This window comes from Rattus norvegicus, chromosome 2 (assembly GCF_021556685.1).
Source record: "Rattus norvegicus strain SHRSP/BbbUtx chromosome 2, alternate assembly SHRSP_T2T, whole genome shotgun sequence".
NCBI classification, from domain to species: domain Eukaryota; kingdom Metazoa; phylum Chordata; class Mammalia; order Rodentia; family Muridae; genus Rattus; species Rattus norvegicus.
In genome coordinates this window covers 229,785,595-229,799,428 of record NC_141535.1, presented here as the reverse complement: position 1 = coordinate 229,799,428, position 13,834 = coordinate 229,785,595, and the positions used below count along the sequence as shown (strand labels likewise).

Here is a 13,834-nt window from a genome sequence, read left to right as displayed (position 1 = left end):
GGGCCGTCTTATGATATAGATAACTTTATTCCTTGGGTGCTTTATTAAAGGGTTTGTCACTGAATTTAAGTATTAAACTTAGTCCTTAAATCATTTGACTGAAGTATTTTCTGTCTCAGATTTAAAGATTGTTGCCAGGCCGACTAGAATGCTCAGTGGGTAGGGAGGTATGTGCTAGCAGGCCTGACGACCTCACTTGATCTCTGGATTCCGAAAGGTGGCAAGAGAGAACCAACTCCTAAAAATGCCCTCTCACCCCATGCTGCACAGTGGTCATGCACACGCTCACACACACACTTAAAAACGCACAGATCATGACACGTGAAATTTTAGCTACTACTTGTGCTTCTGTAGGTTTCGTTTAGCTTTCATTTTGAGAGAAAAAGAACACAACGTTGGGTGGGTAGGGAGGTGGGGGATCTAGGAGGAGATTGGGGAAATGAAATATATTATATGGAAAATTATTAATTAAAAGAAAATACCATGCACAAAGAATTTCTTCTGTTTTAAATAACTTTAATCATAATAGCCACAGTTATTCTATGTTTTTAAAAGAAGACATTTACCATCCTTGTTGTAATCCAAGTATTGTGTGTGTAGAAGTGGTTATGTGTAATATCTGTTATAGCCCAGTGGTGTAGAGCAGTGAACTGGAGTGATCTTAGAGTGTGCCTGTTAGGTTTTATCAGCCGGAGTCCAGCTAGAGTCATTTAGAAGAGGGAACCAGAACTGAGAAAATATTTTGGTGAGAATTGCTGGTAGAAAATCTGTGGGTCATTATCATAATTAACAATTAATGAAGAAGGGCCCAGTCCACGGTGGGTGGTGGCCTCTGTGGGCCTGGGTCTTATATAAAATTAAGCTGAACAAGGCAGTAAGCAGCACTCCTCCATGGCCTCTGCTTCAGTTGCTGCCTTAGTCAGTGATGGGCTGCGATTAGGACTTGTAATAAATAAACCTTTCCTCTGCCCACTCCCTCCTAAAATAATTTCCCTTTATCGTGAAACTTTTTTCCTTAGTGAATCTAATCCAGTGACTTGGCTTAGCTTCTCTTTCTTCACATTTAGAATAAAAGTAAAAAATGAATACTAAATGATAACTGATTAAAACACATTCTGCCCCAAGATGTGTTTATGCCTGTGTGTTAGTGTTCATTGATCATAGCCCATGGGAGCATTTCCTAAATGTCAGGTTTTGAGAAAAATTCGTGTAAGGCATTACTTTCAAAGTTTAATTAAGATGATGTGGTGTTTCTATTTATTTTCTCCATACTAGTTTTTAAATATATATTTAAAACATTAAATTAAAATTATAAATTAAATATATTTATTTAATATATTCATTCTATATATACATATATATACACACACACATATACACACACACATATAAAATCTGTAGGACAGAAAAGAAAACCCTCAAAAGGTAAAACTGTATATTCCAGTGTAGTACATTGAATGTATTCTAAACATTTTCTAAGCTTATAAAGACATGGGCCACGTACCTTTAAGTTCACGTCGTTTAAATCGCAGTTGTCGGTTGAAATGTCCTAGTGCGTTAAGTGGAAGTGAGGGGAGTTTGCCCTGTGTGGCTGAGTTGTTGGGATTTTATGCTTTATGCTATGCTAACCACTGCACTTTATTAAATACCTCCTAGCTGTTGGTTTTGATGTTTAAAGAATTCTGGATTTTTGCTTCTTATATAAGAATATTTTTTTAACCCTTTGCTGAATCAGACAGAATTCCTGAAGTTCCACTACAAATGCCTTTTTATTTACAGATGTTTTGTTCTTAATCCCATGTGGTCAAGTTGGCTTTACCCATTATAACATCAACTTCTGAGTACAGAGATTTTAAACTTTTATCGTAGTAAAATGCTATGGTTGAGCTACTTTGTCAGTGATTTCAATAACCTCACACTTAAAGTTTGGCGTTGCATTACAAGAGTAATAACTGTTGGCATTGCTAGCCTCTGAGGTGTTCCTGCAGTTATTGCTGGATATTTAACATTGTAATGCTATACACATATGTAATGTGATGCTGCACACATATGTAATATAATGCTGTACACACATGTAATGTAATGCACACACATGTAATATGCTACACACATATGTAATGTGATGCTACACACATATGTAATATAATGCTGTATACATATGTAATGTAATGCTGCACACATCTGTAATGTAATGCTACACACATATGTAATGTAATGCTGCACACACATATAATATGCTACACACATATGTAATATAATGCTACACATGTGCCCTCTGAGGGCAACACAGGAACAAAGGCTGTGTGGCTTTGTATCTCTAACCTGTTTTCTGTTTTCTCTGTATTTGCCTCAAGTTCAGATGTGATTTACTCAAGGCCTTTGGGTGTGATTTCCAAGATTTTCACATGAAAATCCACCACCACCATTCACAAAAACCTGAGAATTCCCAAATTGCACTTTTAATTATAAGACTCATTGTATAAGTGGGATTAAGTAACTTTTTTTAAAAAAGTTCCTGGGGTTGGGGATTTGATTTAGCTCAGTGGTAGAGCGCTTGCCTAGCAAGCGCAAAGCCCTGGGTTCGGTCCCCAGCTCCGAAAAAAAAAAAGTTCCTTAGGGATGAATGGATGTTCCACACTCAGGCCAGGGAAGTGGAAGGACTAGCAGCAGCTCCTTACAGCTCCCTCAGCTCCTTCAGATCCAGTCCCTCTGCAGCAGACCACCTGCTATGGCCTCCTGCTTCCAACCCCTCTTCAGTGAGTCACACACATCTTCCCCTCCTCTCCACTCATTGCTGATAAGACCAGATATTAGCACCTGACCCCTGGCTCACCTCCAACTAAGCACAGCACTGCACATACATGTCCAGTGGATCACACAGATCCTCCTTCCGACATGTGCAGTTTTATCCCAGCTCCCAACACTAGGAGGCATTTCCTGGGAACCCAAGGTCCACTACACCCAAGGAAGCAGGTAGGCTAACTAGAGATCTTCACCTCCCCACCTGCTAAGTGTCATCCCCCAGTCTCATCTACCTCTACAGTAGAGTACCTGCTGTCGCTTCCCATTTCCAGTAGATGGTACAGATCTTTCCCTTCACCTGACTCATTGCTTTATTCCAGTCCCTAATTCCAGTAGACATTCCCTGGGAACCCTCAGTTCAATTTGGTGAGGAAAGTAGGTAGGCTAACTCCAGATCTTCACATCTCTACAGTCCTCCAAATCTAGTCACCCATTCTTATATCCAGCTCTGTAGCAGACTTTCTGCTGTGGCCTGTCCTTATTTTCTGACCCCATTCCCAGAGGACTGAGGAGATTCTGGTAGAACATCTGCGTTCTGGGAACTCCCTTACCTCCTAGCATACCCTCATTCCTAAGTATCACCATTCAATACCTAGAAACTCGTTTTAATCAGGAACCTCCAATCAACATACCTATGAGGATTCCAGAAGAATTTCCTACCAAGCAACACACAGCCACCTCACAAGAACCAGAGACCACAACAGAAGCCAAGGAACAGAACACCCGCCCAACCAAGATAAGACCAGATATTAGCACCTACAAGTACAATGCTTCCAAACACAGCTGCCTAGATGCCATTGTAAAAACGCACTAACAGTCAGAACAATAGAAGCTAGCACCCCAACTACAGCAGGCTCCGAGTATTGCACCATAGATGAAGCAGAATAAAAGACCTTAAAGTAGCCTTTACGATACAATAGAGGCCCTTAAAGAAGAAATGGGAAAATGCTTTAAAGAAATTTTATGAAAACACACATTGGAAGGAATAGAAGAAAATTGTTCCAGACCTGAAAGTGGAAATGGTATCAATAAAGATCACCCAAACTGAGGGAAATCTGGACATGAAAAATTTAGGATCAAGCAGGAACCTCACCAGCAGAATACAGGAGAACAAAGAGAGACTCTCAGACCTTGAAGACACAATAGAAGAAATGGATACCTTTGTCAAAGAAAATGTTAAATCTAAAACATACCTGGCAGGAAAAAAAAATCCAGGAAATCTGGGACACAATGAAAAGAACAAATCTAAAAGTGATTGGAATAGAAGAAGGAAAAGCAACACTGGTCAAAGGGACAGAAAAGATCTTTAGCAAAATCATAGAAGAAAAATACCCTAATCAGTCAAGGAGATGCGTATGAAGATACAATAAGCATAAAGAAAACAAAACAAGTGTAGGCCAGAAAGAAAGTACCCTCAGCACTTAATAGTCAAAACACTAAACATACAAAACAAAGAAAAAATGTTAAGAGCTGCAGGGGTAAAGACCAGTCAATATATTAAGGATTGGAGGGGGGGGCACAGCAGGTGATCTGCCGCAGAGGGGCTGGACTTGGAGGAGTACCAGAAGTGCTGGAGCTAACAATTGGTCTGTACCGAACATTTCACCCAATCACAAAAGAATACACCTTCCCCACACGTCCAGTATTGACCACAAACTTGAACAGAGAGCAAGTCTCGGGACAGATACAGAAGATTGAAATAACACTCTGCATCCTATCGCCACTCCCATGGATTAGAGCTGGACATAACAGAAACAACAGAAAGCTTACACACTCATGGGACTGAACAACTCACTACTGAATCAAATAAAAAAAATGGGTTAAGACAGAAATTAAGAAAGAAACTTAAAACTTTCTAGAATTGATGAGATTGAATAAACAACATACCTAAACTTATGGGACACAATGAATACAATTCTAAGTGGCAAAAGTCATAGCATTAAATGGTTAAATTTTAAAAAAAAAAAAATGGAGACATCTCATGCTAGTAACTTCAACAGAACACATGAAAGCTTTAGAACAAAAGGAACAAATCACACCCAAAAGGAGTAAATATCAATAAATCATATCAAACTCAGTTCTGAAATAAATAGAAGTAACAACAAAAAAAATCAATAAAACAAAGATTTGATTCTTTGAGGAAATCAGTAATATTGACAAACCCTTATTCAAATTAAGTGGAAGGTGGAAAGAAAATAGCCAAATTAACAAAACTAGGAATAAAAAGGTAACAACAGACACCAAGGAAATCCAGAGAATCATAAGGACATACTTCAAAGACCAAACTGGAAAATCTAAACAAAATGGGTAATTTCCTCTGTACATACCTCTTACCAAAGTTGAATCTTGATTGGATAAGTAGTTTAAACAGACCTATAACTGCTCATGAATTAGAAGTAGCAATTAGCAGTCTTCCAACAAAAGTAAGCTCAGGGCCTGATGGTTTTAGTGCATATTCTTCCATACTTTGAAAGGGAAATCAATACCAATATTTTAAGTTGTTGCACAGAGTGGCTCATAAGCCGCATTGCCCAGCTTGTTTAATGAGGCTTCAGTTATTCTGATAACAAACCATAGACCCAATAAAGGAAATTACAGACCAATTTCCCTTATGGACACAGACGCAAAATTTCTTAACAAAATGCTTGCAAATTGAATTTAAAGGTATGCCAAAATTAACATCTACCATGATCAACTAGGCTTCATTCCACAGATGAATGTAGGTAAATCTATAAACGTAATCTACCGTATAAACAGACAAAAGTCACCTGATCATTTCATCAGAAAGGCCTTGGATTAAAATCTTTACTCAATGATAAAATTCCTGGAGACTTTTATACAAGGGCCATACATCGACATAATAAAGGAAGTTTACAACCAGCCCATAGATAATGACCAACATGAAGTTCAAAGGAGATAAACTCAGAGTAGTTCCAGTAAAATCATGAGCAACTTGAGGCTGTCTACTTTCTCTGTACTAGTCAGTGGAATACTTGAAGTTTTAGTTAAAGCAGTACAACTACTGAAAGAGAGCAGGGGATACAAACTGGGAAGGAAGAAGTCAAAATTATCTTTATGTGCAAATAATAGGATTGTATATATAAACAACCCTAAAAATCCCACTGGAAAACTAATGCTGATAAGCACGTTGATCAGGTTGGTTGAATGCAAAATTAACTCAAGAAAGAAAGAAAGAAAGAAAAGCAAAGAAAATGAGAACCCTTACTGTAGACAAATGACAAACAGACTGAGAAGGAAATCTTGGGAAACAGCAACCTTTCACAAATAGTCTCAAATAATACAAAACGTCTTGGAATGATTCTAGGCAAGCAAGTGAAAGACTTCTATGACAAAACTTTCAAAACATTGGAGAAAGAAATTGAAGATATCAGAAGATGGAAAGGCCTCCCATAGTCATGGATGGGTAGGATTAATAGAAGACAAATGACCACCCTATCAGAAGCAATCTTCAGATTTACTTCCATTCCCATCAAAATTCTAAGACATTTCCTTACAGATCTTGGAAGGACAATTATTCAGCTTTGTATGGATGCACAAACAAAAATAAGAAGGATCGCTAAAACAATCCTGAAAATTTGTTTCACTCTCCTGGAAGTCACTCCCCTGGATATTAAGTTGTACTACAGAGCTACAGTAATAGAAACAGTGTGACATTAATATAAAAATAGACATGTTGATCAGTGGAATTGAACAGCAGATCCAGACATGAATCCAGACATGTATGGATGCCTTATTTTTTATAAAGAAACCAGAAATACACAATAAATAAAAAAATGTGGTGTTGGTCACATTGGGTGTCTGCATGTAGAATACCATACTTATCGCCTTGAACAAAACTCAAGTCCCAGTGGATCAAAGATCTCAACATAAAGCCAGATGCAATGAGCCTGATAGAAGAGAAGTGGAGAAGAACCTTGAATGTGTTGGTACAGGGAAAGCATTTCTGAACAGAAGAGCATTAAAACAGGTGCTAAGGTCAACAGTTAATAAACGGAGCCTTCTGAAATGAGATGCTTCCACCCAGTGACGGACATTATCATATCAACAAAGCAGCAACCTGAAAAATGGGACAGCATTTTCACCAATACATATCCAATAGGACTATGTATCCAATAGAAGGCTAATATCCAACATACATAAAGAACTACAAAAAAAAAAAGAACAAAAAACTACATAGCAAGATATCAGATAACCAATCTAAAAAAATGGGCTACATACGTAAGCAGAATTGTCAAAAAAAGAAACTCAAATGGCTAAACACTTAAATGGGCAACATTCTTAGCCATCAGAGCAATGCAAATCAATAGTACCAGCCATACCACTCTTGAGCATATATGGAAAGGTTGTTTCATCCTGTCACGGAGACACTTTCTCAACCATGTTCATTACCACTCTATTTATAATAACCAAAAACTGGTAACAACCGAGCTGTCCCTCAACCTAAATACTAAAGACTAAATAAAGAAAATATGGTAAGTTTACATAATAGAGTGTTATTATGTAATAATAAAAGAAAATGAAGTTTGCAGGTAAATGGATTGAATATCTAATTTTAAAGTGTAATATCTACATTATCTAGGATAATGAATAAAATACTTTTAAAAGGCAATATCTGTTTCTTACGAAAATGAAAACTAAATAGTTTATACCCTTGTTTATAAACTATTCATGCTAAGATATACATTAACTTGGAATGTAGCTTAGTTTGCTAAACAAAACCTGAAGTTAGTTTAGCAGTGCCAAAAGCAGGAAAGAACTATTGATTATTTTTATTAATAAGAGGGTTTTTTTTTATGTCACATCTATTAACGCTGCTCTGAAAAGAGTTTTAACCTTAATAGCCAGTTTCTGAGATGAGAACATACTTTTAAAATCAAAGTAAACATGCCCATAGAACTAGAGTTTGTTTGCACTCAGTAATTTAACCTAAAGATGATACTGAGAAAAATTGGCTAGTACATGAAGAGACAGTTGCCACTTACTGGATTGGGGACACAACTTGGACTGACCAATGGGATGACCCAATTGAACAATGGGATGCTGACCACTTCCTGTTATAAGCCTGTCCCTGGGGTTGCTGCTGTAGATTCCTATCCTGTGAGTGGCAGTGTCCTCCACGTTTAGAACTTTCATGAATGACAAAGCATATTGTGTTGAGATTACTTTATTTTCAAAACCATGGAAGAACTCTGGATTCTCTTTTTATTTCATTAACCTTTATTAACTTTTAGCATGAGTATGTTGGTTAACCTCCCAATTTTCTCAAGAGGAAAGCCTCTTGATTAGCGTTCTGTCTTTCTGAACTTCCCATGTGTCACTGAAATACATAGCTTGGGAATTAATGGGGCATTCTGAATGTGAAACACATATGTGTGTTTCGTTTTTTAAAAACCTCTTAAAATAACGGAGTGGAGGTTGGTTTTTAAGACATTAACTGTAGTTTTTAATACCCTTGGCACTGGGTTTAGAATAACACTTTCTTCCCCATGTTCCTGGTAATCCATAAAGTGGAGCGGAGTCCTTACTCGCACAGGGGGGCACTTGTGTAGCCAAGTAACTCACCCTCTTAGTGGCTGTGTCTCCATCAGCTTTCATTTCAGCAGTAATGAGCTAAATCCAGCCTGAGACCTGAAATGCTACATCACCAAAAGCGTTTCTGATTTTTAGTGTTCCTAGTATGGGGAGTGCAGTCCCCTCAAGTCAGGGGTGGTTTTCTTCAGAGTCTGTTACGTTTGTTCCCTTGGCTTTTCAACAAGTTGGTAATAGAACATTTCATCGAGACTTCTGCCTTCTGCTTTTCACAGCACAGCATGTGCTGCTCATTTACCTTAGCTTAGAGTGCGAATGCAATACCCGACCTGTATTCTATGACTAACGGAAATACCATAGACACAACACCGATGTATAGGCCGTCACAATACTAATAGAGTGGGTGTTTCCTTTTGATAAACTCTCGTCTTTAAGTCTCACCAGTAGGGTTAAGAATCTTTGAGTATTGTCTGCAGGAGACTTAGGAATAAGCTAAACATGTTATAAACCTAAGAAACCTGTTTTTAGTAATAGATTAGTACAACTGAGTTATTGGTGTTTCAGCCTGCTTTTGTGCACCTATAGTCTATACCAGTGTTTTAAACATGAAACTTAAAACTCAGGAGGAAAAAGGTTCCTCAACTTGAGATCTTCTCTCCAGATCTCCATTCTTTGGAGTTTCCATGAATGTGACCTGAAGAACTTGGAACCATTGAAATTCAAATGTAGGTAGGTAAGTGTTCACACCAGCGCATGCGTTGACTGCCTTCTATCTCTCTGTATATGCATCTGTATTGCACCCCCCTCAGTGCCTTTCTTCCTCTTCCTCCCCATAGATCACGTAGGGCCCGTGTCATCTTGATACAGTGTGGTTTTGTAAATCTGTACTTTGATCAGTATCTGTCTGTGTTGTGTGTCAGGAGCAGTCGTAGAAAGTCGTCAGACGTTTATGGTGTTTGTGTTGTCTAGAGACCGTCTCAAGCATGTGTTTGCTGTCTATGGGCCCAGGTTACATCATGTGTTTCTGTGTTTGTAGAGTCTCTGATACAGAACATGTGGAGGTGTTGGTGTTTGCATAGGGATGCAAATGTCACCGTCTTGTTCTCATTTCACGTGCTTTTCAGTGTGTTCAGAAAATGTGAGTGACTCGTGTTTCTTACAGAGTCCTGCCTGTTGGTCTTTGATTTAAAACTCTTGCTCCAGATTAGATGTATGAGAGCATCATGTCAGATGTTACCTTTGAAGAACATTCACAAGCTTTCTATGGACAAACAAAAAAAAAATACCAGTTACATACACACTGCCTCATTAGTAAGAACATCCCACAAAAATAGCATCTCCACTTAATTGAAGACCTACTTAATGGTAACGTACGCAGTTGGTTATATCTGAAATAAACTAGATCTGCAATAGTCTTCTAGGCCCAAGTAGTAGAGCCTGTTCAAATAAGCAAGATGAAAAAGTTAAGGTACGTTAGTGACATAATTTCTTTCAAAATATCTGGAACCTAAACCTACTTATAACATGTTTTCTCTTGTCACTGGGTTTTCCCCCTTGTATTTATTATATCTGACAAGTATTTCATTAACAGTCAGATTTTTTTCCCTATGATTTCTTCCTCTATACCGTCAACTCTTAAAAAATTGGGCAATTCTTTTACAGTGACTCTTAAATATCTGATCCCAAAGCCCTTTTAGTTGTTAAAAAAAAAAAAAAGATCTTGAAGAATTTTTTATTGTATAAGTTAGTACTAGCAAAGCTTATAGTGATAGAAATTAAAATTTTAAGCATTTCCTGTAACATTTTAAAGTGATAAGCACATCATATGTTAACATGAACAGTCTATGAAAGTGTTTTAAAAAATAACGTTGCTGACAAAAAAACATGGGACTTTTTTACTGTGAATAATATTCTGACCAGAAAGAATCGAGAAGTTATTTAAGCGCCACTGCCTGGATTCTGCCAGACTGCGAGTGTTTTTACCAGTCGTTATTTTATTAGCGTCAGCGCACATGTCAACATATTGGAAACAACAAATACAATCCTGGCATTTTTATAAGACAGATTTTCCTTTGGTAATTTTTCTGGAAGGGTTTCAGCAGTTCCACTAGAGAACCCTAGGTATTCTAGGGCACCTCTATCCATAAAGTGAAAGTTCGTACCTGCATACTTAAGTTCTTTTTTTTTTCTCCTCTGGGTCTTCGATATCCAAGGAGAATTTATGTACCCTGTGAAAAAAAATTTAGAGTCACTTGAGTATTACTGCTTTTAGTTAACGTCAGAGAAATAGATATAAAAGAATGCACCCAGTTGGTCCAAATGGCTGACTGTACATTTTCTCTTGTATGTGGTACGTATGTTTTATATGTGAGTATATAATTAATCTGGCTCCGGAGTAGTTTTTAAACATGTTTTAAAAAGAGGCAATTTTTGCACATTATGGTGATTAACACCATTTGTCGATGCTACTCTTACTAATGATCTGCCCTAATTCCAATGTTACTGGTGCAGCTTGTATTTTAAGGACTTTGTTAAGCTCCGCTTTCATTTCTTTTCTCTTACCCTGAAACCTAAAGTTAGGACATTTTTAAAGTAGTCCAGGGAAGCGATAGGGATGTCAAGGTAGGGGAGTGTGAAAAGCTTCGACCATCCTGTTGATGATGGTTTACCTTACTCATACAATGTTATCCCTCTGACGTGCCTGCACTGCTGGGTGTTTATAAAGCTCATCCCGACAGTCCTGAGGGGTGTGTGATGCTTCCGTTAGCAGCCGGAGGGCAGAGTTTGACTCACACTCAATGCATGCGCTAGTGCTCACGCTTACATACCTGAGACTTAGTATCAAGCAGCTGAGGTCTGTGACGAGATAGATAGAATACTAAACGAGCAGTGCTATGCTGGGTTAGACCCCTGTACCGAATGCTATTGGTAAGTAACTGGGATAGTTTCTAACGCAGAAAGGTTCTCGGTGCATGATCTTTACAAGAAATACTACACTTACAGTGGTCGTGTTCAGCCAACGTCTAACGAACTGCACTGGATTCTGTAACGTAAGTGTTCTGCCTGCAAGTGTTGAGAATCATCCACGTTCCTGTTATATTCAGGAAGGTTTTCGCAGTGACATCTAAAAGCACATAGATTCATCGAGTGAGCAGTTTACCTCATTTAGAATAAGCTTTACCACCACTTTTGAAATGTTTTTGTTAGGGCGTTTGAACTTTAAATGTAGCTCTCCCATTTTCACAGGCCCCAATAACCATCATTAGCTGTAATTACCTACTACTTTTCAGGGGCAATTATTAGTCTTTGACAATCTCTTCATAATTCATTCTGAAAGCCATAAGAGTTAACAACAAGACCACCAGGCAAGTAATGAGCTGGCATGTCAGAGAGCCCAGCCCTTCCTTTGCCTTTGCTGCTGATAGTCACCCTGTCCTCCAGGTGAATGAGATTGGTAGCTGTCAGGGGATTTGTGCTATGAAGAAAATGTGTTTTGTCAGAAAAAGTTTTATCCTTACATCCCAGATCACTTTAAAGAATTTTGAGGGAATTACTAGCTTTTAAGTAGCATATTGTTTTAAGGTTGGGGGGAAGCCTTGGGAAGGATTCCTGTCTTCACATGAGCACGTTGTATAAAAGCGTGAATACTCGCTGTTCTCCTCAGCCTATCCTAAGAGGTACTACTTCAGGTTTGCACTGGGGTCATTTGCCTTCAACCTTGCTACAGTATTTTATTTATTATCATTGTCTATGAAGAAAAGCTGTGGAGATACAAAGTCACTTAAGACTAGTTACTTACAAAATGGAAGCCACAAGGCAGTGTTGCCTCATGCTTCACTTCTCTCGCGTCATTGGCCCCATTGAGTTGACCCATCTCTGTAATAAGTAAAACCGGTAAAGATGATGTTTTAGATACCCCTCCACCCCCACCCCCACCCTCACCCCTTGTTAAAACCGCATTCCTCCCTAGCGGTCAGCGTAGAGCAGTCTGCTGGCAACACTCAGAACCAAGCGCTTTACTTGTTACGTACTTCTGATGTTTTTTTCAGGCAACACTCAGAACCAAGCGCTTTACTTGTTACGTACTTCTGATGTTTTGTTTCAGATTAAGAAGGAAGTATATTTTAAAGATTCTTTTCTTCTTTCCTGGTCTCTAAACTTCCTTGTTTTTTTCTTAGTTTCTGCCTATATTCTGTGAGTTGCTGTTACACAGATGTTTCTAACCGTTTCACTTGTATACCTTAAAAGCCTAATCATTAAATGTATCAATGGTATATGAAGACCCCCATTTAGAAGGAAAAATGATGGTTTGACAGTGTTTTTAAAACTTTCTCATTTCTGAATTTCTGCTGATCATTGAAAAGATTAGACGTTCAGGTCTTCGGAACTATGGTGATGTAAGTCCTCGAGTCTTATGTAGTGAGTGTGCCGGGGCCAGAGATGGCTCAACCCGCTGCAAGGCTTACAGCCAAAATGTCGAACGAGTGGACTTTTCTGCTTGCCGTCATTGTAATTCAGTAAGAACTGAGTTCCAGAAAATAACCTGTTTGCTAATGTAATCTCTTCTTCCCGTTTTCTCTTTCTGTGTTCACAGATTCCCTTCAGGCTCAGCTAATCAATATGGGTGTCATCCCGACCTTAGTGAAGTTACTGGGCATCCACTGCCACAACGCTGCTCTGACAGAGATGTGCCTCGTGGCATTTGGGAACTTAGCAGAACTCGGTACGTCTACACCGCAAGTCGCAAGTGCCATTAACCTATTCAATGCTCTTACAGTGACTGTCTTTGTGAACCCCGGATCCATTTACATCATTTTAGTTTTTCCTTTGAGTATTTAAAATACTTTCTTCAGTGTTTAAAAGATAAATTAGATCTTCTTTTGTAATTTGTTTACAGTTGTAACTATTCTGCTTCTCTGGTTATTTTATGTATCAGGATTTAGATTTTAGGAGGTTCGAGTCTATAGCCCAGAAGTAGAGCACTTTTAAGAGTTAGCAAGAAGCCTGTGGCTTTACTCACACCAGAACACACGCAAAGCATGAACATTATAATTTCTTTTTAAGTATAAATTATTTGATTATAGAACCTCAAATGTAAACTGAAGTACCTTCCCATCTTTTCACAAAATCCCTAAAAGTGACAACTTTTGCGTTCATTATAAAATGCACATATATTTTACATCTAGAGAGCATACTATGTGTATGAGTGTGGAAGTCAGAGGATCACATGCAAGAACTGTTTCAGTCCTACCCTGTGGGTCCCTGGGGTTGAACTCAGCTTACCCGTTACCTGCTGAGCCATCTTGTGGGCGTCTGTGCATTTGTAAGAGTATTGTTACAAGCAAAATTGGAGAAACCTTTGACAGTAAGAAGACAGGCAGAATAAGACCAGGCTGCAGGCATTCCTATGTCACAACAAAAGGACTTCGTCTCTTTTTCTCTTCCATTTCTTTCTCTATTTTCTGTCTTGTCTTCTTTCTCC

At 38.4% G+C, this 13,834-nt stretch overlaps 2 protein-coding genes across 10 annotated transcripts in view; one reads left to right on the top strand and one right to left on the bottom strand.

Annotated features, from left to right (window-relative positions):
* Positions 1 to 13,834, bottom strand: part of LOC120100955 (uncharacterized) — a 94,787-nt gene that overhangs the window by 19,663 nt on the left and 61,290 nt on the right. Inside the window, exon 3 of the mRNA XM_087642840.1 lies at positions 10,515 to 10,580. Within this exon, the coding sequence (XP_087498966.1) occupies positions 10,515 to 10,580 (66 nt within the window). The remainder of the gene's footprint in view (positions 1 to 10,514; positions 10,581 to 13,834) is intronic.
* Rap1gds1 (Rap1 GTPase-GDP dissociation stimulator 1) overlaps positions 1 to 13,834 on the top strand; it is a 144,975-nt gene that overhangs the window by 102,985 nt on the left and 28,156 nt on the right. For 8 of the 9 annotated variants that reach the window (XM_087625050.1, XM_087625046.1, XM_087625047.1 and 5 more), the window contains 1 exon segment: positions 12,947 to 13,075. In XM_087625050.1, coding sequence (XP_087481176.1) covers positions 12,947 to 13,075 — 129 coding nt within the window. 9 annotated transcript variants of the gene reach the window in all.